At 39.2% G+C, this 26,497-nt stretch overlaps 1 protein-coding gene across 4 annotated transcripts in view; it reads right to left on the bottom strand.

Annotated features, from left to right (window-relative positions):
* Positions 1 to 492: 492 nt before the first annotated feature.
* CNTNAP4 (contactin associated protein family member 4) overlaps positions 493 to 26,497 on the bottom strand; it is a 269,620-nt gene continuing 243,615 nt past the window's right edge. For all 4 annotated transcript variants that reach the window (XM_053608592.1, XM_053608584.1, XM_053608601.1 and 1 more), the window contains 7 exons: positions 26,105 to 26,344; positions 23,696 to 23,920; positions 22,214 to 22,347; positions 21,323 to 21,410; positions 8,161 to 8,379; positions 7,753 to 7,824; positions 493 to 5,395 (listed from right to left, as the gene is read on the bottom strand). In XM_053608592.1, the coding sequence (XP_053464567.1) occupies positions 5,202 to 5,395; positions 7,753 to 7,824; positions 8,161 to 8,379; positions 21,323 to 21,410; positions 22,214 to 22,347; positions 23,696 to 23,920; positions 26,105 to 26,344 (1,172 nt within the window). In that variant the 3' untranslated portion in view covers positions 493 to 5,201. The remainder of the gene's footprint in view (positions 5,396 to 7,752; positions 7,825 to 8,160; positions 8,380 to 21,322; positions 21,411 to 22,213; positions 22,348 to 23,695; positions 23,921 to 26,104; positions 26,345 to 26,497) is intronic.

The following is a 26,497-nucleotide window of genomic DNA, read 5'->3' as shown; positions in this document are numbered from 1 at the left end:
CAGGCTCTAAAACTGTCCCCTCCCCAGCTCCACTGGCCAAAATGGATAATTGCATGTTGGGGTTGGGTCACAGTGATTAATGCTACCCTTAAGGATAAAGCCTGCAGGGCTGGTGGTCCCCATTGTATTTCTGGCTGATTTGCTGATCTGGCCCCTGAAGGAACCAGAGGATGCTGAGAAAATTAACGCCACAAATTCAAACAGGAGGAGCCCAATTGCAGCTGCGGTGCCAGATGTAGTGCTTAGCTAGAGCATATTAATGTGGTCTGGGTATATAGTAACTGCAATTTTGCCCTTTCTCAAACCCATCAGAAAGGAAATTTCAAAATAGTCTCCATTTATGTGAAATGGACAACAGTCTTGGTCCCTGTCTTTAGCATGATCCAGGCTGAAGATAGCTGTGTAATCTGGCCAATCCTTCAAAACAACTTGGTCCACTATATTACCAGTGGCTTAGGGCAGACATCAGAAATGTAGGGCTCGTAGGTCCAATCTAGCCCATCATCTGTTTCGTAAATAAAGTTTTATTGGAACAGAGCAATGCTCATTTTGTTTACTTATTGTCTACAGATGCTCTCTCATGCTACAATGGCTGAGTTGTTTAGTTGAGACCAAGACTGTACACACACACACATGCACACACAAACACTTTTATGGACAGTAGGTTGGCCAGTTAGTCAAGGACCTAGAAGGAGATCTGGAAGACTGGAGACAAGGAGGTCAAAGGTAGAAGCATGTGGATGGACCTACGGAGTGTGCATGAAATGTGAAGGTCTTTGCCTACCAGAAAGTATATGCTGCCATGGAAGAATCACTAGACAACCAGGTCATCAGAATGCCTTAGCTAGTTGATATCAACCAACCTCAATCACTCCCATCCAGGTGCTGGGACAATGAGCATAGGAAAGGAGTGGCTGGAAGGCAGGGAGGGAAGCAGTGCGTCGGCGAGGCGGCGTGTGCTGCCACCCATCACGACTGATCTAGCTACAACCACTTCTGAATGTTCTAGTGACCAGCAACAGAGACCAGTGTTCATTCTCCCAAATGATTCCCCACTAAGGAGACAAGTTTCCCAGAAAGTTGACGACATCGGATCCCTTCTACCCTTAAAGGGACTGATACTCATTCCGATTAGAATCATTACTTGTTTGAGGTATGGGCTGCCTCTGCTGCCTGCAGGCCATCAGCCAGCAACCTGCTGAGGGTCTATTGAGCCCCTCTGGCAGGGCGCTGTGCCATGGGACCAGGGTCTTGCCACGGTACTGCCAATGGACAGCTATTTTTTTTTTTTGTAAGATTTGTTGACCTATTTGGTTTTTGTGTATGTGCACATATTTGTAATAAAAATCAAGCATACTTTTAAAATAGAAGAAAGAGATTATTGAAAAAGGTTGCATTGTAACTATGGGTTGGATTTGGGTTTTATCACATTTAATTTTTATTTGCAAATCATCAAAACCAAGCTCCAGGGATTCTCTTGATACACTCAAAATCCAGCTTGCTGACCATGTTCTGTGCAAACTGTGCCCTGTTCCTTCTGTGGACACTTCTTATTCTTCCGTGCAGACATGATGTGATCTCCCATGCATGTCCCCAACACACAGACACTTGGCTTCTGAACATTTCTCCACATTACCACTCTCTATCATCCAGACTTCAGAGAAGAGGAAAACAACCAGGAAGTAGTGAAGGCATCTAGTAAATTCATCCTTTAGTTGATAGCACGAATTTGAAAGTCAAACAATCACTGAACACGATTTGATTTAGGATGTGCCTAATTTATCCTTCTGTGAGGAGGACAATGTTTCATGACTCACTCAGACCTAACTCATATGGAAGATTTCAAAAGCCTGTGCTAAAGGGCTTCATTTATAACTGTTTACTCCAGAGTCAGGACCATGAACTTACTAAGCATTTTTAGAAAAAAAACCAAGGCTACCGATAGCCATGGCCTATAAAATAAAGGTTGATGTTCATCCATAATAGATAACAGATAAGATCTGGAATCAGAGATCACTGTGAACAAAAAGGACACCAAGATCCTGCAGATCTTTATACACCACTAAACAACTGCCGAAATTCCAGGTCTTAGAGCACTGAGATTCAGGGCATGTGGAGGGAAAGGAAGGTTGTGGTCACAGATTCAGCACGTCCCCTCAGCAGCATGACTCAGACATCTGCATCTGGGGCTCTGCACTGTACCGCTGCCCTGTTCACACTGAGAGATGTTGACGCTCTCAGCCCCGGGGAGCGCTGCGATTCCGAAGGACAATGCCAGCCACTGAAAGTGCCATTTTAAACCACTGACTTCTGTTCAGTTGGTTGTCTGGTTGCTTGAAGCTGCTGTTTCTAACTTAACATCTAAAGAATTCATTACAAGTGTTTTACAGAGCAGCATTTAAGGAAGGATTTTTAACTATGGAACAGTCCCCTAGGATGGATAAGGGCCATTTCAGAGGCGTGATTTCTACAAATTTAAGAGGCCATTTCTCCCTGATGATCTTCATTTCATCCAGGTGAGCTTTCAACGCCACACTAATTCCACTCTATTTACGTATTTTAAATTTCAGTTAAATGAGAAAAGGAAAGTTCAGTCTTCTCAAAATGAGAATGTGAATTATATGCATATGGTTTTCATTTTTTCACTCTAAATCACAAAAATGATTTTGCTTTTAGCTTTAATCTGAGAAGAGTACACTATATACGTCAATATAACATCTGAGCATTCATACGATGTTCGCTGACCCCTCTGAACACAAAGAGAAAAAGATAAAACATCACCCGATTTAAATACATGCCCGTTTCCACAAATCACTGCAGACAGCCAAATCATTGTTCTCTAGCAAAACGCAACTTTGCGAGTAACTTGACTTGACTTGTATAATTGACAGACATGATTCTACTTTTCTCTCATCTTTTGGTCCACTTAAAAGAAAATACAAATGATAGCTTGGCATTTGTTAACAGTTCACAATAATTACAGAATCTACTAAAGGGCTTAATAACACACACACCGATAAGGAAGGCATACGTCCACACATTTTTTACCATTTTAAGAAAGAGAAATCCAGTATAATTTCCTAATTGTAAATTTTTACAAAATACCAAATACCTCCTAAAATATATCCTACATTTTATTTCAGAAATGCATTTTATTTAAAAAAAAAAAAAAAAAAAAAGAAGGAACAGATTACAAACGAGGAAATCATAGTTACGGCAGTGCAGACCAAGCAGGAGTATGAGGTTTCACCATCTCTAAACCTGTCTACGTTCCAGCTACCACTGAGGTCAATATTGCTACTAAATAAGATGAACACTTGCAGTAGATTCAGAGCCATGATGACGTTTGCATTCAGCTTTGTAGAAAATAAATACCAACATTTCTGTGTTAAATCTTTCCCTTACAACCATAGGTCCTCCAATTAAAAAAAAAAAGTTACCGTTTACTAACATAGGTACTTCATAAACTGCTATGTTAATTCAGGTCCTTAGGATTTGATCAGACATTTACCAGAAACATCAATATGGATATAGCACTATGAGAAAAGGCAGGCAAGTTTTATAAGGAGAGTTAACAAGGAAAACACGGGAAGTGAACTGATAATAATGCTGAATTTACATATTTCCAAATTGCTCTGCTGTGGACAAACTAAGAAATCCAATTTTTTCTTGGGAGGCACTTGAAGGTGAATGTGGATAGAAAAGTGCCTTTATTATACAATTGGCTCATGGAATTCACTGATAGTTCCATCCAAGCCCCTTGTCAACATGGCCTCAAAATTAATTACTCTAGCAGTTCCATGAGGTTATTAATAATTCTTTGATCTCTAAGTTATATATGTCCCTGTATACACACACACACATGCTAATCAGAATGTACTAGTCAGTGGGTTACATGCATGAGGTTTAACCCCAGCATCCTAGACGAGAAGTGCCCAGAACGACAGACTCAGTGTAGGTCTCGTAACATACTATCTCCCCTTAGACGGACCATCCTTTCATTACTCTCCTGTTTGTGCAGAAAGGCAGCATGGTAGTAGCTCATATTTCAAAAAATGTGCATTAAAGTTCATGCACAGCAAAATGTATGCCTGAAGGAGGGTATATTTTAGAATGGGGAGTAGAGATCTATACATCAATTTGTTTCTATTTTTCCTAACTTAAGAAGATGCTCCATGGAAAATAGTAATGGGAGATCAAAGCAAAGTTGGTGATAAACTTCAGAAAAACAGAAACATAAACCCATAAAAAAAAAAAAAATTGGCATAGGGTTTGGGGAAAATATCTTCAGAAGTATATTTCATTTTGAGGTATTACAGTTATAATTGAAATATAATATTTCGCTGTGTCAAGAATTTTTTTATATCAAGTTTCGTTGAAAACATTTTACGTTTCTTTGGGAAATGGGCATTACTCAGGGTCTTAACTACCACCAGCATCAAACAATAAGAGCAGATTAAACCACAAACTCCTAAAAGGCAAGGCATCACATACTAACAAACACCGCACATTCTGAGTCTTCTTACATTGAATTGAATGTTCAGAATTGAAGGCTGACACTCAAAACCAAATATATTCAAAATCATTAAGAGTCAAATAGAAAAAGAGCAATGCAAACAAACCAAGGACGACCAGACTTTTTTCGAGACTATTGATGTATTGTATTGAACGTCACACAGAGAAAGGCAAAGGGGCTTTAAAGACTTGTGGCCACTGAAGATGCGAACGTGGGCCAAACGGGGTCTGAGAAGCATTTCCAGGTCTGTGAGTAACACCCTGGGCATTGAAGCAAACACGGCATATGTTCTCCAATAAAGCAAGGGCATTACCACCCCAAATTGGATTGTTACCTCCAACAAAACGTACGCGCTACATGGGTAAGAGACCAGGGCTACAGTTTCCACACGTAAAAACTGTAGTCAGTAAGCAAGTTAAATTTGGGTAGGTCACATCAGAACAGGTGGAAATTAACAGCAATATCTAATTCTCTGTCACACAGGATGACTGCTATGAGAAATATGTCACCGGATGAGGCTTCCTGGAGCCCTTCCGAGCCTGGACATGGCGAGATGGCAGTGCTGCAAATCCGTTTCCTGTACATTCAGTATACGAACTTTGTGTGTGTGTGTGTGTGTGTCCATTGAGAGCCCCTGGCTATTAAAACAAACTGTCAGGATTATAAGTTAAATCAGAGCTGCCAATCAGAAGAAGAACTCTTTCTGATTTTCATTCACTGCATTTTGCATATTAAGCTCACTTTTCAAAACAGCCTCGGCACTGTCTACGTTCTCTGACCTTTTTGCCTCATTTCTTTTGTATAACCTTTTCTGCTGATAAATGCGAGCAGCTATGGCAGTGATGCAGAGCAAGATAAAGATCACAACAGCTATCAGACCTGGGAGAGAAGAGAAAAGAAACATACAGTCAGAAGTTTTGTCGGAATGGAAACTGTGTTGACTTCACGGCTTAGTAAGTCATAATATCATTATTTGCTACTTAATTAGTAACATGAAAACTTCAGCTATTTCTGGTTCAAACAGAATCATAATATTTTGAGTTTATTCTGAGTTCAATCTTGTGGGTATATCTCTATTTATTCTGAATGCATATTATATTGGATTTACTTACTAGGTAACTATTTATATTTATAATTAGTATAAGATATTACCTATATGGCTCTAAAACCATGTGGCTACTTCATATTAAGATATAGGTACATTTTAATTATTTGAAATTACAGAGTATTTGATTTCTTTCTCTTAATTTGTGGAAGGCATTATGTCAGAATTTGTTTCGCTCAAGAGAAACTCTGATATCACCTGTTATATCAAAAAAATAAACAATAAATAAGACATTATGAATAAAATATGACTAGCCCCTGTACTCTACGACACTGTCTCTGAAACACCACGAGAAGGTGCTTTTACGGGAAGAAAAAATAGCTTTCTCTTTGTCTAAACCTGTCCACCCACAGCTGGCTATCCTGGCTAGGAAACCTCTACAACATCTGGGGTCAATACTTTCAGATGTCTTATTAAAGCAACTGTCCCATCTTATTGCTTATGAGTGAAGGAAACAATTGTCTAAAATGAAGAACACAGGGAGACCAGCCCATTTGGGAAATCTTACAGTGGATTAATTATGATTACATAGTAGGTGCAATTTATGAGTAATCAGACAACGAGGAAGGAATGCCAACACAATGCTACCGGACTGCAGAATGCAGACTGCACCGAGATTTACCAGATAAATTGCATGCAGCTCAGACAAGGCCTTCCGAGCTTACACGGCCACCACCAGCTGCTCTGCGCCAGGGGCTCAGTCCCCACCGTGATCCAGACTGGCTTCACGAACCCCAGCGAGACCCTGAGAGGCAGGCCTGCTGCCCTGTCTTTCTCTGTCCTGTGCATCTGAGCAAAGTGAGAATTCCACAGGTGAAGAGTAATTTGTTTCCATTCAGGAATAACTCTTCTAGAATGACCTGTGTACACGCTTCGAAAACTTCTAGCTTTTGTGTATCTTGCTAATGATCTCTGACCAAAGCAACATCAGTCCCAAGAGTAAATACTTTGCTCTAACATTGGCTTGACTGTATACCACTCTGTATGCGTATCTAGCTTTGTATCTTTACTCACCTGTATCTATACTGGTTCTAGAAGAAGCACTTCTATGAGTCTGAGATAATCTGTCTGACTAGTTCTACCTTAAACCAGCGAGCACACTGTAAACGCTATAACTTTAAATGAGTTTTTACTGTACAAGGTATTTCTTTTAGATCTATAGTTGTTAGATATTCTTCAAACAGGGCTTTTTTTCTTCTTAATTAATTTTTGCTTGCTAGGGGATCTTATTTATTTTTATAATTTTAACTACTTGAAGAAAGTATAGGTGAGTAAAGGTATGAAAAATAATACCAAAGGAATCAAGTATACAGTCCACATTAGTTTCTCAAGCACGTAAATAACCACGTTATCTGGCAATGTAATAGAATGATTATTTACTTTTTTATGTCCGTAACACATTCAGGGTGTGGAGAAAAGTGAACCACTTAACATTTCCATAATCTGATTAATATCATTCTTAAGAGCATTAATCAAGAAGAAAAAAGGCCTTATTTCTGAGATCAGTTTTAAATAAATTACATCTCAGATAACATGCTGTCTCATTGCCCACAGAGATACACTTCAAAAATTTTTCTGTTAATTCTACAATTTAAAGTTACTCCTAATCACTTAAAAGTCCATTAAACTAATGTTTGGTAAAAGTGCAACTGAAAGTGTAATATTTATTGATGGGAGCACCTACATACACTACACAAACATCCCCTTTATGAAGCATTACTGCCACACAAAATATATGTTTCTAATGTTAATCTCAGCAGAGACCTTTCCACGCCAAAATGACCCACTCGGACACATTCAGAATTTCCTAGGGCAATGATTGCAGATGACTGTTTTCGAGTTAAAAAAAAACAAAAAAAAAAACAGTCATTATTAACACAGCCTCGCAGCTGCTCTTTAAGAGAGGTGCTTCAGTGAAATTGGCAATTAATTATACCAAAAATTTCCAAAGAAACAGGGAATTCAGAAGGATTCCATGAGATACAATCCAGCGCAAACAGTGAACCACCTCACTGTCCTGGTGATTCAATGCCTGGTGTGTGGGATATGTATAGATTCTTCACAGGTAGTTTCTGCCATGTTAAATAGTCACCATTATTAGCAACGATAGATCATTCATGCTTCCCATTACCTCCAATTACTGCAGAGTCACTTTTGATTGCATTAGCTAGGGGCTCCTTGTCATCTATTGTTCCAGAATGATCTATGGTTAAAGCACAAAAAGAGAGGAGGGTGATACAGGCAAGTAAAAAGAAGAAATTCTGAGAAATTCATAGATGATGTACACCAGAACAGAATGATGGAGGTGAATGTGAGATCTCTATAATTTTCAATTTAAGCAGTGTCAACGGCAATGGCCCACAGGAATAAGAAATTGAGAATCTAGAAAAGAAATGGGGAAGAGAACTGAAAGTTAAACAAGCAAAACCAACTTAAAGAAACCAGCCAGACAAGGCAGCCCGCCAGCAGCATCAGAAGATCTTGACACTAAACAGCCAAGCTGGGCTTGTGACAGGGCAGAGGAAGAGCCCTGGCTTACCTGCAAATGAGTGTGGCCTTTCCCTCGATGTGGCATCTGTGCCAGCCTGGGCCACACAGCTGGACTTGGTCACGTGTCCTGTGACAGTGACAGGGGCTGGGTGGCTGGGGTGCAGGGCAGCCTTCAGAGGGGCCACGTGACTGAGCTGCACTGCGGAGAGGCAGCCGGTGAAGCCCTGTGTGCCGGCCAGCGCTGTCTCCTGGTCTACGTCACTGTGTTCTGTAAACCCACAGAGACACCAAAGTATCACAAATGCTGGAAAATACAGAAGGGCAATGCCACAGAAAGCGGGTGCTCTAACTCTGTTAATGCAGCTGTACACTCAGAGCCTCCAAGTTCCTTTATCTTTTGTCTTTACTAAAGGAGCTGCAGGCATAAAGCCTTCTCACAGTTGTTGATGAGATTTTCTACATTGTTCATGAAGTAGAATTTTTAAGTATGGCTATTAAAAATAACATAGTAAACTCTCCAGGAATTATTAAAGCCGTTGTAAGAATGGGTCAGGTTATAAATTAATGAGGATCATAATATGTTAAAGTTTAAAAGTGATTACTGAAATGTATTTACCACCGAGTGTATAGTCAATATTAAGCAGTACATGCTGAATTTGGAACCAGTTCAGCTTTTGAGTCTTAAACCATGAAAATAACAGAAGCTAGAGAGAAAATTGAGCCTCAGGAGTTCTCTTAGTTTCCTGACCTGACAATTTGGTCTGGCTGAAAGCTTTCAGAGACTCCATGACCTCACCCAAACACGCCAGCAGAATGACACCAGTGGAGGCCTTATCACGGAGTTATTAGGGTTTTTCTCGAATTACTGATGCACAGCAGTAAGAACTGTCACACCTCACTACCTTTTCCCTGTTTCAGTGGCTGTCTGTCACTCATACAGGAATGCCTGTGCCCTCCAAAGACAGATAATCCCTCCCCAGATTAATGAGAATCTAGTTAGTATGGCCTTGTGTGAAAGAGAGATTGGTTTTAATGTCAGAATATTAATTTATAATGTTACAGTTAAGAATATATCTACATACCAGTTTGCTTGGCAAGCAAGAAATCTAAATAAGAGGAATCCGTTGTAGAGTTTTAAGGCTCAAATGTTACCCAACTATGAAGCATCCATCCACCCAATATGATCATAAAATAGCATAACCATTCTCCCCTGTCCTGCACACATGTGGGGAAAGACAAAATGTGCGTTTTTGTTTCTCTACTCAAAAAACAATAACTAATAGAAATTAACTATTTATTGAGGACCTATTTATATGCTGAGCACTGTTCTAAGGGGTTTGCATATTACTATTGAAACTTACAGTGGCCCCAGGAGTGGATTATTCCAATCACACAGCTGAAACTCTCAGGTTCAGAATTTTAATGATTAGCCTGAGGTCACCCAGTTGTTGGTATTACGTACTAGACCTCAGGCCTCCTGGACTCCAATTCACAAGCTTCTTTTGTGTGTGAAGCATTTTCTGACTGAGATACTCTTTCTATGGCTCTGACTATATCTCCTGCAGTACTTTTTTATTTGGAGAGCTAATTTTTAAGTAACCCTGAGCATCTTTGCTTTATCCTATTATATTTAAGCTTTTAAATACTTTTTTGGCTCCATTTTCATTCATATTTTTACCTAATAAGAAAAGTAATGATTGAATGTTTAGTATTATGTATTATTCTCTATAAAAAGACAAATGAAAGTAAGGGAGATCATGCAAGTCCCCTGGTGTGGGCCCTGGCATGGAGGCCCAAGCATTCTACCCATGTTCTTGATGTTCCCTGCTTCCCTGGTTCCCAGTATCAGACTGAACCGTGGCACAGAGCTGAGCCAATGAAGGAGTGATCACAGACGCAACGCAAAGCAACCACATGCACACTACTTACTGCAAAGTGAAAGTCTGCCTCAGTGGGAAAGGCTCCCCAAGTCCCCCAAATCTGAGCACACACTGCCTTTTATATGCTCACTAGTTTGTCTACGTTCCTCTGGCAGGATTGGCTGTCACTTCCTGCCTTGGGGGCAACTGACAGGTTGGGGTTATATAACAAATTACATAACAGTCGGGTTATGTAACAGTTTCCTTACCACCACGCTAACTTCACCCATGCTATGCTGCTTAGCTGCTAATGAGCACCGGGTCAATTAAAGATCACTTGGAGATCCTAGAGAACTAGAGAACAGTTCCTGGCAGCAATTTGGTTCCTAGCTCTAGTTCAGATCTGGCTGTCCGCCTCAGCCACTTCCTTGCCACCTGTTTACACTCCACCAGGCAGCACTGAGACAGCTTCGCTCTGCTGCTCACCCGCTAGACTGCGAGCTCCTTGCACACCCAACATCACGTTGTTATGTTACACAGGAAGCTGCTCATCGAAGTGCATAAAACCAAAACACAACCTAGTGCACTGCCACAGCCGTCACTCGGATGGGTGCTCCTTCAAACACACACGTGTGTGAGTGCACAAAACGCATCGTAAGTCCAGATTTAAGTATACGCATACAAACACATGTAATATATTAAAAGGCAGATTTTTGCTTTGGAGGTTTTTTAAATTCTATTTTAATGAGAAATTAAAAAGAAAATATATATACTTCAATAGTTTTATCATCACATAAGACAGTGCTTTTCACATTTCTTCACAAGGATAAAATATTGAATGACATTTCCACAGCCCTTTAAAAATATCTTTCCTTTTGAGCCAAAAAAAGTGTAAATAGACAAGATTCACTTTTCTGGTAATATTAATATGATCTGATGCATCTTTTAAAAGCCTTATACAAATTAAAAACATTTTACCTATTTTAAAATTATTATACAAAAACCTTTTAACCGCTAAAACTTGAAATGAACAGTTAGTCCACTACCATGTCCTGTTGTAAGAGCTAAACAGACAGAAAAAACTGCCCTGCAGTTCAACCACCTTTGGTTTTGGTGGGGGAGGGCTGAGGCAAAAGACAGAGAAACAGAAACTAAGTGAACATTTTGAAGAGTTGATAGTGGTAAGAAAAAAAAAGAAATCAGACTATGTGATGGATATACCTGGAACAGAAAATAATCTCGATGGATCGGGTTATTTTTTGTGTCTAGTTTAAGGGCGACACTTTTCACAGCCATCTTTTCTTAGTACACTGTGAATATTACTCCAGTATCTCTGGCTCTATTACTTCTTTCTCAAAATTTGTAAGATTCCCTGTGATTTTGAAATTTCCACCAGATTGTCGCTAGGAGTGTGTCTCATCTCAATATTCTGCACAGAACACGACAAGTCCTTCCAATCTGCAGAGCCGACGTTTTTATTTAGCTTGGGGAATTTCATACATTGCGTGTACTTGACCTTTGACGACTGCTTGCCCTTCCCGGGTCTTGCCCTTCCCAATGCCGCCTACTCACACTTGGTGTCCTCTAAATATCCCCTCAATCTATTTTGTTTCCATCACTTAGAACTTACTTCTTTGCAGGTCACATGTTTCATTCATTTGATTTTCTAGGTGCAAATTCAAGTAGCAACAAAGATCATGTTTTCCTTTTTCAGTTTTCAGTTTGAAAAAAAAAAACAAACATCAGTTTTTAGATTCTTATGGTATTTTTGTTGTTTTACTAGAATTTCCTGACAGTGTTCCCACTAAGTTTCATTCACATTGGTATCTATCTCCCTGGATAGCTTTATTTTGACAGGGAGTCATTCTGGCTTTGGTTTTTCTCCCCTTTTATTGATGCTGAATCCTGTAAAGTATGGAGCTGGCTGGTTTTCTAATCTGCTTGCTGGTGTCAGGCACTGCCTTCCTCAGGTGGCATCTCCAGGGCACTGTGTCCCTGTGGACCAGCAGAGCAGCGCAGACCAAAGCGCCCAGGGGCAATCTCTCCCCCTCACCCAACTTTGGGATAGAGGACACGGCCCAAATGTCAAGTCATCCTCAGCTCCTTGGGAAATAGGAAAAACAGACATATTAATGTTTTCTTTTTTTTTTTTGGTAGAGACAGAGTCTCACTGTATCGCCCTCGGGTAGAGTGCCATGACGTCACACGGCTCACATCAACCTCTAACTCTTAACTCTTGGGCTTACACGATTCTCTTGCCTCAGCCTCCCAAGCAGCTGGGACTACAGGCGCCCGCCACAACGCCCGGCTATTTTTTTGTTGCAGTTTGGCGGGGGCTGGGTTTGAACCCGCCATCCTTGACATATGGGGCCGGCGCCCTACTCACTGAGCCATAGATGCCGGCCTTAATGTTTTCTAATGCTGATCTTTCTGCTCACAAGACCCAGGGATCTCTGGAAGGCAAGCAATACCCAGGATCTACACAAATCAAATTCTTCCCTTGAGGTTCCTCTGGGCTGGCTCCAGACTCTTCCAATGCAGAGGGTAGCATGTCCCACAGTAGCCTCCTCACTGGCACCTTTCAGTATCCCCCCTGCCTGGTTGGCTGGACCAACATCTCTTTGTTTTAGGAAGTTTGGAATTAGAATTGAGTGTGGAGGGGAACTTGGCAGCCATCTTCCCAGAATGGAGTTCAGACAAACTTAATAGCTATATTAAGTTGCTCACTAGCTATATTAAGTTGCTCACAAGCAAAGCTTGCCTTAGAAATACACAGAATCGGGTATTTGCTAATAAAGTCAATGATCAAAAATATGTATCTTGTTTCCTAACACCTGAAAAGCAAACACAGTGTAAGGGATTAGAAAAAGGGAAAATGGGGGGAAGAATGAAAGACAAATGTCTCCTGCTTCATAGGAATCCCGATAAAGCATCATGATTTATATGTTACTGGTCATAACAACCCTTAACTGACTCATAATTTTGAGTAGTCTTAAAAAATAAGCCTCAGGTATGTATTCCAACAAAGGGAATTACTTCTGCTTTCATATAGAAGAAACCGTCTAACGAAAGGTCTATAAGAAAAATGGGGCCCCAAGACATTAGAATTCGGTGAAGCACCTTTCTAGTACAGAGATAACTTTTCAGAAGGAAACGACAGAAAATGTAAGAAGTATCACAGGAATTGCTTTGTGAAATTTCTTGGGGATCTCATAAATAACCACAAAATAAACAGCAGAAAACAAACATAAATAGTTTAGAATGTCAAACCTATGAAAAGGCGCCATTTGAAAAAGGATCTCAGCATCGTTAATCTATGAAGATATACGTAAAGAAATGACACCATGAATCAAAGGAGAAGCTAGGGCCAGAACCAAACAGCGCGCTTTTCCATTTTATGCCTTTACACGGAGGACTCAAGACAACAAACAGACTGAGTGGAAAAGCAACGTGGTGAAGCGGACGCTGAATACTACTTGGATAAAGGAGCGGTTTCCCATGAAGGGTCTTCACTTGCCACCCAAACCCACAGCTCTGAGATTCCAGCTTAAAAGCCTAATTAATAGTAAATCATAGCTGTGTACATTGATATAATCATGGGGCATCATTCACTAGCTTCACAGACCATTTACCAAGTTTCACATATACCCTTGTAAGATGCACCGCTGGTGTAATCCCACCAATCCCCTTCCCTCTACCCATCTCCCCCCTCCCTCCCCTCCCTTTCCCCCTTCATCTTATAGGAGATACACCTGTAAAACTGGCCCTGAGTGAGGTTCTGGGAGACTCTAGATAAGATTTCTTATATTACGAAATTCAGTAATTCAAACAGCTTCAATCTGTGGCTCTACCATCTCAACACAGCGTCTTCTAAATTTGCCAAAACTGGGCAAAAGAGGAAGGAGGGCCACACCAGCATTTCACTGCCTCAGCCCAGAACTGATGCGTATTTTTTCTTCTTGCATTTCATTGACTAGAACTGATCACATGGCTTGCACTGACTACCGTGCCTAGAAAGTAGAGTTGCTTATATGCTCAAGAAGGAGAAGACAGATCACAGTGAACCAGCAATATCAACCCAAGGGCTTAAAGAAAAGGGAATGACAAAAACAATATCTTTGCTATTTGAAAATACCATCTGTATCTGAATATTAATAAATTTAATGTCCCTTTAAAAAAAAAGCCTAATTAATGCACAAGTTATGTTTAGGTAGCTATTCACAATAACGGGCACTCTGTTTTTCTTTCAGTGTAACCTGTCTCATCTTAAGTATCATTTTCCAAGATATGTGCAAAATCACAGTGTTCTTTTTTTTTTTTTTTTTTGTAGAGACAGAGTCTCACTGTACCGCCCTCGGGTAGAGTGCCGTGGCGTCACACGGCTCACAGCAATCTCTAACTCTTGGGCTTAAGCGATTCTCTTGCCTCAGCCTTCCTAGCAGCTGGGACTACAGGTGCCCGCCACAACGCCTGGCTATTTTTTTTGTTGTTGCAGTTTGGCCGGGGCTGGGTTTGAACCCGCCACCAGCGGCATATGGGGCCGGCGCCCTACTCACTGAGCCACAGGCACCGCCCCAAAATCACAGTGTTCTTAAATCATCTCATTAAGCTTTCTTCTGTACCCCTTTTACCTTTGAAGCTGGTTTTACTGAAAATAGCCCTGAGATTTAAGATTGTTGCTAAAGATCTTCTGAGGAGGTTAAGTAGACATCCTTTTCTATCTGACCACACACTTTATTTACATCTGGCCTAAATCGCCACTGCAGAACCTGAGTGTACTTCCTGAGCTTGCAGGCTTAGCGGAGATAAATGATCCCTACAAGTCATCACCTCTAAATATACCTCAGCTACTACTCAGAATGAGGGAAAATCATCGCCAAAGCTTTTGGGAAATCCTCCTAACATAAAAAATAATCCACAAACAGAATTCAGAACTCTAGAATGAGTTTTGGACACACAAATCATATGTCACATAAGCTATTAATTAGGGAGGAGCAATATGAACCACGTTTATTTGATGCGACCTGGTTCTTCCCACTACCACCCTGAGTATCAACAAATTATTGTCAATAATGTTCTTATACCATCATATATTTGACATAAAAAGTAACAAATAGTAATTATGTACTTCATTCAACTTTTGAGTAGTGATTTTTCTGTCATTTTTACAATGTATTCAATTATATCATTATTCAAAATGTGGGCACATTCTCCCATGAGAGGCTTTGTGCAACGTTAAGATTATGTAATTATCTTAATTGAGATCCTTTTCTTTCCCATGTGCTGGAATTGTGACCCAACAAAAGCTTATTGAATTAGTGGAACAACTTTATACCTGCATTTTCCTTAGATTAATTATATCTTAGAGAGATGTCTTTTATACAATTTTGTAGTAAACATTTATTTCAAGAGAACTGACTGACAAATCATCCACTTTGGCATTCAAACGTACGTGCGTTGTGAATGGTATGTTTAATAAGCAGTGACATCCAGCGGTCTGCCTTATCCCGTGGAAGACCAGAAAGGAAGGGCTGCTTCTCGGCATCCTCTAGTACTCCGTCTACCAGGGAGAATGGCCCGTAGCAACACGTTTTACTCCCATCACCGTTAGCAAGCATTACTAGCAGATACCAAGCAAGGGGGCTAATTTTTAGGTAATAAGATCAAATCGTACTATGATATCATAGAAACCATCTCTAACCCTCCATTACACTTAACAGACAATACTGGCAGAATTCAGACTTCACGGCTCTTACTGGGAATAGTCCTATTGATTATCACTACACTGCCCCACCCAGCACCCCCGGGGGGGTCTGTGCTTCTCCCACCCCCAAAGTCTCTGTATTCACACACCAGCTAATCCCTACCCCACCCTCTCTTTCCCATAAATGCCTGTTCTTTAATAAATTCACTCACATATTGGCATAAACTCCTGACCATGGCTTTATTTTTTATTTATCCCTGTTGTAAGCACATTTTAAAGCATGTTAGTAAAGAAATAAACAATCATTTTTCTTTTTCATGACATCCTCAAAAACAAGAAATTATTCTTCCTAAATTTGACGCCTAAAAATATATATGATTTTGGATTGGTGATTTTTGCTTTTATCTTTTATAATTTTTGAAGTATAAATAGAGCTCTATGCTGTGTTAGGTTTGACCGTCAAATGAAAGAGCCAAGTGTGATATCGCCGCCAGACGAATGCGCTCGCCTACCCCACAGGAAGCACATACTCAGGACCACGCGGGCCTCTCACAAAAATACCAATTTCTACCTTGTCATTTCCTCTATAATTAAAATCAGATGATCTGTTCCTTTCAATGCCATGAATATTCTTTGGGACATGACACTTCTGATCTATGTTCATGTAACATGTAAAAAGGTAGGTTTTTTTCTATTTTTTAAAATTTCAGATTAATCTAAGGGTACATACGATTAGCTTTCGCTGTCTGTGTTTTTAAGAGTCTGTGTTTGGCCAGTTCCAGAGGCAACCCTGTGGAATCAACCAGAGGCTGCCAAAGAATAAAGCTGTGGCATGGGTGGAAGACAGTCTATGACATTTTAATCATTAAAAAATTCAAAAATCAACACACCTGATGAATTTTAAAAGAAGACTATAAGAGATATTGTTTACTTTTCTGGCTCTAACTTGTACTTCCCTTTTAAAATATACAATCTATTATCCTGAGAGTTATTTCAAAATAGATTCACAAAATCACCATACCCTTAAGCTGCCCAGGTCACCTTTTCTCTCATCTTTTGGCATGGACACAAATTTTACATAAAGAACTCCTGACACCCTGGAGATGTCTCTTAAAGCTTTTCAGAGGAGACTGAATAGACTTCCTGTGCCTTGCTGACTACACACATTATTACATCTGGCCTACACCTCCACTGCGGTAACTGATGGTACTTCTTGGCTCTGCAGCTTCAGAAGAGAGAAATGATCACTGTAGTACGTCATATCCAATATACAAAGGCTACTGCTGAGAAGGTGTGAAAATAATCATTCAGCTTTTACTTAAATAAATCATAATTTATTCTAACATATAAAAGTAACTGGCCTTGGTACTTAGAACTTAATTTCACAGTGGAGTAGTGATATTAAAAGCCAATGCAGGGGCGGCGCCTATGGCTCAAAGGGATAGGGCACCAGTCCCTTATGCTGGAGGTAGTGGGTTCAAACCCAGCCTCGGCCAAAAACCACAAAAAAAAAAAAAAGCCAATGCAACGAAGTCTGTAGATTGTGGAAGGATCTGAATTGAGCTGCTCAGCTAGAACCTGGGTCTCCCCCTCCATGACCCCGAAGGCTATGATTGCAAAGTTAGAGTCCTTCCCTACTCTATGCATAATAGGGAGTCAAAAACTGTTAACATGTCATCCTAGTGCAGTTTAGTATCGCTTCTTAAAATTCACTCACCTTGCTCAATATCTGCTAGTAATATTAGTTATCAGTGTAATTCAAAATTATCCTCACAATTCTTCCTATGTTTAAGAAATGAGTACTGGAGAAAGTTGAGTGAGGAAAAGCATTTCTTACATTTCTGGGATCCATCTGGAAAAAGTCTGGGTTAGTTATATCCTTAAGTCTTTGGTGAAAATGTGGGAAAAATGACAACTCAAAACAACTACTGGTCAATGTTTATCTTCTACTCCCTTAAAAGAAATACCTAAAATTATAAACTAGTAGAAGCATTTTAATATATTTTAATTTGGTGGGTGATTTTGAACTATTGCATCTAAAGCAATCTTGGGGCACTTGATACTCAGGCAGACGCACAGGATCACTTTGTGAACGATTACCGGAATGTGGTGTACCACACCACAAGGTCTGTAAGGGCAGACATGCTGTGCACCTTGCAGAGGGGTAGTCTCTGTATGTGTGGTAGGCACATACTAAACTAAATTACTAGATGAATCAAGGAACCCGATGGGCTTCTAAAAATTAAAAACATATTTTATAAGTGTGGGGGCATGAAAATGTGCCTTGAAGGCCTACAAATAGAGAGAGATTAATTAGGCAAGTATCAGGTGCTGGGCTCTGAAATTCACCCTCATGCTGTCCCATGGGCTGCTCCCAGACAGTGGCTGAGGGCAGCAGGCACTCGGAGGTGGGTTTATCCCCAGGAAATGAGCAGCTCCTCTGAAGGCTGACTTTAATTCAAGGGCTCCCCCAAAGACTTTGCTAAATCCTTCTTGGACTGCACAGTGGTCTAGGATACTTTATCTGATTTTCCCTCTCTCTCTCTTTCATTTACAGACACAGTGGTATGGCCATCCAGTGGCTCTAGCAGCCTCAGCAGCTGTTACACAAGGGTGCCCTTAATAAAATCCTTACATCTTTAGCCTTGTATTGGCTGTTTCTTGGAAGACCTGGACTAGCACAATAAGTAACTTCAAGACTAAGCAATTCTCTTTGGAATGCTGACAACTCCACATTTTAGCCATGTTGTTGATCTATTTTATTATAAATTAATATACTATGTTAAAAGATACTAATATACTACATAACATTTTACTATACATTTCTATATCACACAAAAGTTATTAACCTCCTTTGACTTACAAATGATCAGTCTTTGGTCGAAATCCACACTTTAGGCACATACTAAATAAACTACCACCTGTCCTTTTAGCAGAATGAGAAGATTAAGACTATGGAGCCCATTGGTCATTTGGATTTTAATCTTACTTTTCAGCATGAATAATACTCATGTGAATAACATGAAACTCTTGAACAAAACATTAACATCTTTATTTCTATATTAATCTCATATTCATTTACAAAAAAAGAAATGAGTAGTTACATTTTGAATGTTACTCCACTGTTGGGTTAATACCATGTCCCTTATAGAATACATATCAGTTTCCCAATTTTTTAATAATATATTTAATGTATTTCAGCTCACAATGGCATAATATCTTGCACATAAAACCTGCTTAATTAATACGATCTTTTGATGTCTGTGACTGCACCACTAGCTCACGGTTCATCCTTTGACGGCATCTACTGTACTAACACAGAGTTGGAGGGTTGAAGACTCCTCCAACGTGATCAGTGGCACATGATTTAATTCTGTGAATAACAACAGTCATGTGCAAACGTAGGCTGAATGTAGGATAGAATTGGGAGCAGAGTCTTCCATTAGCCCAAAGTTCAGCAAAGAAGTATTCGGGCAGACCGCTCCATCTCAATGAACGGGGCTCACTAGTCCCTTCATCTCTGCTTCATCCTGAATCTCCATAGGGCTCTCATCTCATCGTTTCCCCAGACACCACCCATGGCTGAGAGCCATAGGGAAGCAGACAGACTCCACAGTTAAGATAGTTAGGTTTGGCTATGATTGCTGCTGTGTGTCTGTTTAGATTTTCTTACTTTTTCCTTGGCTTCCTATATTATGCTGGCGTTATCAGTGCAATGCAACCCTCTAACATTTTTTAATGATGTTCAGAAACACCTTAGTTACATATCCAAAGTTAAATAGCCAATTCATAGAGACTACTGTCCTCTACAGTAGCCTGAAACAGCTATAAATATTTCCCAATGAAATAAGAAAATATATCTTGGCTTGGCACCCGTAGCACAGTGGTTACAGTGCCAGCCACATACACTGAGGGTAGGGGGTTCGAACCTGGCCCGGGCCAGCTAAACAATGACAACTGCAACAAAAAATAGCCAGGCGTTGTGGCAGGGATATATATATCTCCTATTTGGGTTTTAACTGAAGGCCTAGCCCTTTTTCCTATATATTTGAAGTTTAGTCTAAAACTAATACTCATGTGTGCATGAGCCTTATCTGTTAATTAGATATCAGGGGACAAGATGTGAATATACTTCAAAGCTTTACAAAATAAAATAGAATCACAATTTCGTGCCAAATGTGTTATTGACTATATATGCATCCTGAGAGCAAATGAAACACATGCCAGTCTTAAACAGCTAGATTCATACAATTAACACTGTGAGATTCAGTTGGAATATTTAAGTTAAGCTTCCAAATATCTAAGTAGTACTCTGCACATATTTTTATATCCACTATAGATAGTGGGAAAGCATTGCCCCAAAATTCATGATATTTCCCTTTTATTTGGAGAATAAGAATATACACATCTTAGTTCTTATCATACTACTTGAAAGTCTATAAATATTTATAAACTTAAATTTATAAATTTAAGCGCCAATATTTTGATCATTCACCCATGGGTTTAATCAAACATTCTCAAGGTTCTGAGATTATGTATAGGGGATATAAGGAACGATTAATAGAGGTACAAATAACTGAAAAGGTAAAAAAATAAGATCCCATTTACTATCTTGGACAAAATATTCCAGGTTAGTGTCAAATATCAGACTAAGAATAAAAACCAGGCTACGAGAAGCTCCCCTCCACCAGCCAAACAACGTGAAATATCAAGACTCTTCATAATTTATTTATAACTAAAAAGAAAACATCGTTCGAAATTTACTTCCTTGTTTTTAATTTAGTTCTTGTTGGTAAATGTAAAAAATATGCAAATGTATTTTGATGCTACAATAGCAACAGCACATTTCTGCATCAGTTCCATGATCAGAAGTCACTGATGGACAATTAAGGTTATGGGGGGGGGAAGCAGAAAGAGGGACGGAGGGAGGGGGGTAGGGCCTTGGTGTGTGTCACACTTTATGGGGGCAAGACATGATTGCAAGAGGGACTTTGCCTAACAATTGCAATCAATGTAACCTGGCTTATTGTACCCTCAATGAATCCCCAACAATAAAAAAAAAAAAAAGAAAATGCCAGGAAAAAAAAAAAAAGAAGTCACTGATGGAAACGGGTGAGAATTACAGGCATGTCGACTGAGTCTGGGCAGGCGCCGCCGCAGAGCACATCACCACAGTAAGGCAGAAGGACAGGAGCACACCAAGCGCGTTCACTGACCAGGAGGAGAGCAATTGCATTTTCCTTCTGCTTCTTAGGCCTAACCTCAGATTTAACATCAGACGAAGGTGTATGTGGGGCACCTGATTGACACATACTTTGTTATTTCTGCCTTTATTACTTGACATTTCTGAAGTGTGAGAATATCATGTTTCCTTAGGCTGGGTACGTAAGGAAACTTGACAGAGTTTCCTTGGACCAGAGTTTCCTACGTGGACCATACCATAGAAGGAAGAGCCCTGCTCCCCCCGAGGGAGCACCTGCTCAGAACTACATAGGCCTGCACCCTGATCATCACTCCCTTCACAGTCTGAATTTTGGTGATGACGATGATGATGATGGTGACGATGTGCTTATGTGTGTCTGCGATATGACTCCTCAGATCCATGTTCATGCATCATGGTTAGAGGAAAGGTCGTTTCTTTTACTTACCTAAAATCCTGCCCAGTACCAGAAATTTGACTGCACTGAATTCTCTGCCTGACGACAGGTGGACTTGCCTCCTTGTATCCTCATCAATCTACAAAATCATTACATGAGATATAAACATCCAAATGGATGCCATTTTGTCAAGAAGATAAGAAGCACAGTATAACAAAAAGATGATAAATTAAGCAATTGTGAGCATGGCTCCAAAGGCTGAAAAGATAACAAATGTTAAAGAGTTATATATTTAGAAAGGTTTCTCTACACTATCTCTATTCTACCCTGAGAGACCACTGCACCCCACCATCTCGTCTTTCTATTACCTTACTTTCATCCACCATATAAGGAATCCAAAATTGATAAGCCAGAAAAAATACAGTGAGTTATTTTTCACCTCAATACTTTCACTTAGCATGGTATTTTTACTTAAGCAACTAAGAAATTTTCTTATACATGGAGCACAAAAAACAGTGGGCTTTTCTTCAAAACAAGTTGAGCGCATAATTTCTCTTTCTTTGCTGTGGCTCACACTGTTTTAAAAAAAATTATTCTGATATTGCAATTATTAGTTTCTATAATAGAACCCTTACTGAATTTATATCCATCTAAAGTGAACTGGTTTTACTAGAATAGCAGTGGCCCTACTATTAGGATACTGTGATGTGACATCATTCCTCTACTAAGCAAAGTAAGAAAAGAAAAGGTGGCATGTTAAGTATCAGATATTAATAATGTATTAGATAGGATCTTATTGCTTAAAGAAACCTGACCACATGTGACGGCCTGTCTGTGACAGGACCACTGAACGGATCTTTGTTTACTGTACTCATTATCAAATTTCTGCTACAGGTCCTGGGGAGCCACCATTATAACCATTGCTTCTGCTGAATTTATTACCTCTACAAAGGCCACTCCTCCTTCTCTGTTTATCTCTACGTGGTGGAGTTGTCCATCAGCCATGTTTTTAAAGTCAAAGTTAACAACATCAGGTTCTTGATATCTATTTAGCTTGTACCGTATCTGCAAACTTCCTAAAGTGGAAAAAAAATTATATTTTTAGTAAAAATTGTTTTTTAAGAACTACTTATAAAAAATCAGAGTCCTTTTGTTTTTTTTTATTCATTTGAAAGATACCTTCTAATCATAATTCTTAGAAGTTTTAAAATAAAACTGCAGTATTATATTTTCAAAAGCAAGACCAAACATGCTGCTCATGAATAGTCTCTTTCCTGCAAATCTTCTAATTTTCTTTGCTAAACATGAACTCACACTAAGCATATGCACATCTCTGGAGTAGCCTCTAACTTAAAAAAAATACGATTAAGTATTTCTGAAATACCAAACTATTGCATAATATTGTAATTGTATTATTTCGATGATCTTTAAAAAATATATTTCACACTCCTGAAATACAATTGATTAATGGAATGTTAAAAAGCAAACATACTTTTACTAAAGATAAGACATATATCCAAGCAGATATAATCATAGACTTTGAAATGAAATTAGGGCAAAGTGAATTAAGTTTTAAGCTAAATTTAGCACCAGAATTAATATTACTCATTTAATTGCCTTCAGAGATGGTGATTAATATATTTCAAAGGTTATCCTCCAATTTAACAAAGAAAATGTCCTAACAGATAAATTTCAAGCTTAAATGTATAGTGTAGATAAAGGTATTTATTGAACAATATTATTCTTTTTTTGGTGTTCAGTGTTCTTGGGCCACAATTCAATAGTTGAAATGATATTTACATGCTTGTACGTTTGTTTATTTTTTTATCACTCAGAGAATTTATTTCTAAAATATTTATCTTTCATTCAAATGCAGGAAAGAGAAAAATAGTAAGTGGCTTTCTGTGACAAAGTTTCTGTAGCAAACATATTTCCCAGTCTCCACACCCTTGCCCTCCATGGATATGCCATTATTTCCAAGATTATGTCATTGCCTAAAATTAGAACTGATAGGTTGTCTTACGGGAATCTTCTTACACTTAATGCTGGCTTGTTAACACTCCCTGAATATGTCTTTACTTTGATTCGAGTATAACAAGACATCTGATTTCAAAATGAACCCCCAAACCAATATCAATATCCACATGGAGTGGTCAAGAGCTTCTAGTAATGCTAAAATACAAAGTAAAATTTTACACTGCATATGCAAAACTATCATAATTACAGAGAGATAAAGGCATATTAATTATTTTAAATAATCCTTTTAGATTAAACTTATAGGACATATAAACAAAATGAATACAAAAACAGACACATTCTTCTTTCCCTGCTTGTGGTTTCAGAAGAAAGACTGCGGGAACCATCCATGGTACTGCTTCCCTCACGTTTCAGTCCAATCGTTGTCTCTCATCTAAATACACTCACCATTTTTGGCAATGATAACAGAAAGGTATTCTTTGTAAGAAGAGCTCAGGAAAAGCAGCAAGCTTGGTGTCTGCGCTGTTCGGAAGCTAAATTTGATCGTTTCTCTGCTCTGTTTCATATCACCATGAAATGAAGCAGCGTGGGAGCTGGAGTTTTTACTTAAAAAATAATTTTCTTGAAAACTGTAAATCACAGATGAGCCAGATTCAAAATAGGCAGAAATCTCTGAAATAACATGGATATTTTATGTTCAGAAAATTCAAGGACAGGTCTTAACGATTGAACTGATTTTTAATTCTTTTAAATCATGAATTGCATAGCTAGAAAAAACAACCCTACACTAAAATAGAATGACAGTAAATCATGAGCTTTCATAATGATCTTTAAAGTGGCTTTTTGTTAAGATGGCACATTATAAACTCACTAGTATAATTTTACAACTGAAAGCTAAATGCTTTCTTATCTGAGCTCAGACATAAGACACAATTCTCATCTTTCACCTCCTTGATCACCACTGTCTTATTTAAAGTTTAACTTTTAGCTACTATTTTGCAGATAGGAGTCAGTAGTCTCCCTATAATAGTCAGGAAAGAAGAAAGTTTGAGGGATTCTCTTCCCTCTTAGGAGCAGCAGGCAGAAAATTTTGCTTTACAGCTAAACTTTTTCTCAAATTTATTGTCCACTATGAAAAGAAAGACAATTGATATGAAAGAGGGAAACAGAATCAACAAAATAAACTGTCTAGCTTCTTTTAATCATTTTATCAACGCATAGTATTTCCGTCGAATGAGATTCACTTTCCAAATTCTCTCTCCCTTACATACGCGCATGCCCACATGTACACCCCCAAATATGTATGAAAAGGAAGAATGGTAGAATGACGATCAAAATGATTGGTTTTTGTTTTGTTTTTTTTGTAGAGACAGAGTTTCACTTTATTGCCCTCGGTAGAGTGCCGTGGTGTCACACAGCTCACAGCAACCTCCAACTTCTGGGCTTAAGCGATTCTCCTGCCTCAGCCTCCTGAGTAGCTGGGACTACAGGCGCCCACCACAACGCCCGGCTATTTTTTGTTGCAGTTTGGCTGGGGCTGGGTTTGAACCTGCCACCCTCGGTATATGGGGCTGGCGCCCTGCTCACTGAGCCACAGGCGCCGCCCAAAATGATTGGTTTTGAACCTGTTTCTGTCCATTACTATGAAAGGCTGGTTGCTGAGTACGGATCGTAGATGGCGCTCAGTGGGTGATATGGCAATGTCTAGACTCCCTTGCATTTCAGGGATTTTTTGCTTGTTTGTTTTATTGCTTTTATTACCTATGATAAAGTTTTAACATCCAATATAACCTAAGTATACAGAGTAACATTTCTGATTGCACTGAGCAAGATGAACTGGAAAATGAAGACATGTCCTTATAAAGAGGTCTTAACATTAATTCTAACCTTAAATGTGGGAAGGCTCCTAGAACGGTGGCAGCCGTGTGTGGTTATTGTCACAGGTTGATTTGCAAACAATAGCTTATTTGTGAAGAAAGCAGATGACTGAAAAGTGTATTTTGGCCAACTTTTCCTTAACTCATCCAGTGCTTTCTTTGCAAATCAGTAGCTGGTTCAGTATGGAGCCAATTTTTGTTAGCCTCTTTCAGAAAAAGGTTCAGTAGCCCAGACACACTTAAGTAAAGAAATTGAATTTAAATTGGATGTCAGTTTTCTATGAGGAACTATGAAAGTGTAATAAATTTTGTATCTTTCATAGGAGTCTGTCCAGAACACTCAGAGCCACACTCATTCTTTCTTCCTTCCATGGCACAGATCAGTGAGTGAGAGAAGCTGACAAACGTTCTGCAGTTTTATTTTTCTTGCAGGTATCAATATAATGTAAAATAAAAGGTCTCAGTGTGTCTATTTTGTTATGCATCAATGGAAAAATAGTTAATGGAAAAATTACTTATATTCCAAGCCAAAGTATTGGTTTGGGGAAAAAAAAATCCCAAACAAACAACAATAAAAACAAACCAGAAACAATGCTTCTTGAATTCCGCTGCATTGCTGAGTATCAAAAACAATGATACTGCTTTTAATGATTTTAAAATACAGAACTGTCCCATGGGACCAGTTGCTGAGAGCCATATTATTGAAAGAGCATCAGCATTAGATGGAAGAAAGAAGGCTGAGCAGTTAAGGCTCTAAGACACTACAAGTGGCTATTAGTGATACAACAAACACTAGGTTTTCAAGAATTGAGTCAATAAGCTAAGTAATGAAATAGGACTGGCATTACATAGATACTCTGCAAAAGAAATTTAGGAATGGAAATATTTTTGTTTCAAATAGCTACACAGAACAGAACTGCTAGTTGTTTGGTTCAGATTGCACACATTTTTCTGTTACAGTGTCTGATGTCACACTTACCATTGGAGCAGAATGGCCCTGTGTATGCAGAGAAAGTGCAATCGCAGAGGAACCCACTGGGCCTTTCTCTGCATTTCCCTCCATTGCGGCATAACTTTCCATAGCTGCTGCAATGTCCCCTACAACCTGGCTGCACCTCTGGAGTCACCTGGGCTCTTTCTTCCAAATCCAAGGTCATTCCATTCAATTGCAGAGCCCGAATGCAGCCCAGAAAGCCCCTCTGTCTGGTGGCCGTCCCACCTAAAAGGGAAATACTGCAAATGGAAACACGTTCCTAGGTGTTTTATTCAGGATTTAAAGACCAGACAAAACTGAGGCCTTACAGAGAGTAGCAAAAATTAGATAAGCAAACATAATTTTGGAAACACTATTAATCACCAAATATAGACTTCA

This window comes from Nycticebus coucang, chromosome 2 (assembly GCF_027406575.1).
Source record: "Nycticebus coucang isolate mNycCou1 chromosome 2, mNycCou1.pri, whole genome shotgun sequence".
Classification (NCBI taxonomy): domain Eukaryota; kingdom Metazoa; phylum Chordata; class Mammalia; order Primates; family Lorisidae; genus Nycticebus; species Nycticebus coucang.
Note: the sequence above shows the minus strand (reverse complement) of the source record. Positions and strands in the feature narration are given on the sequence as shown.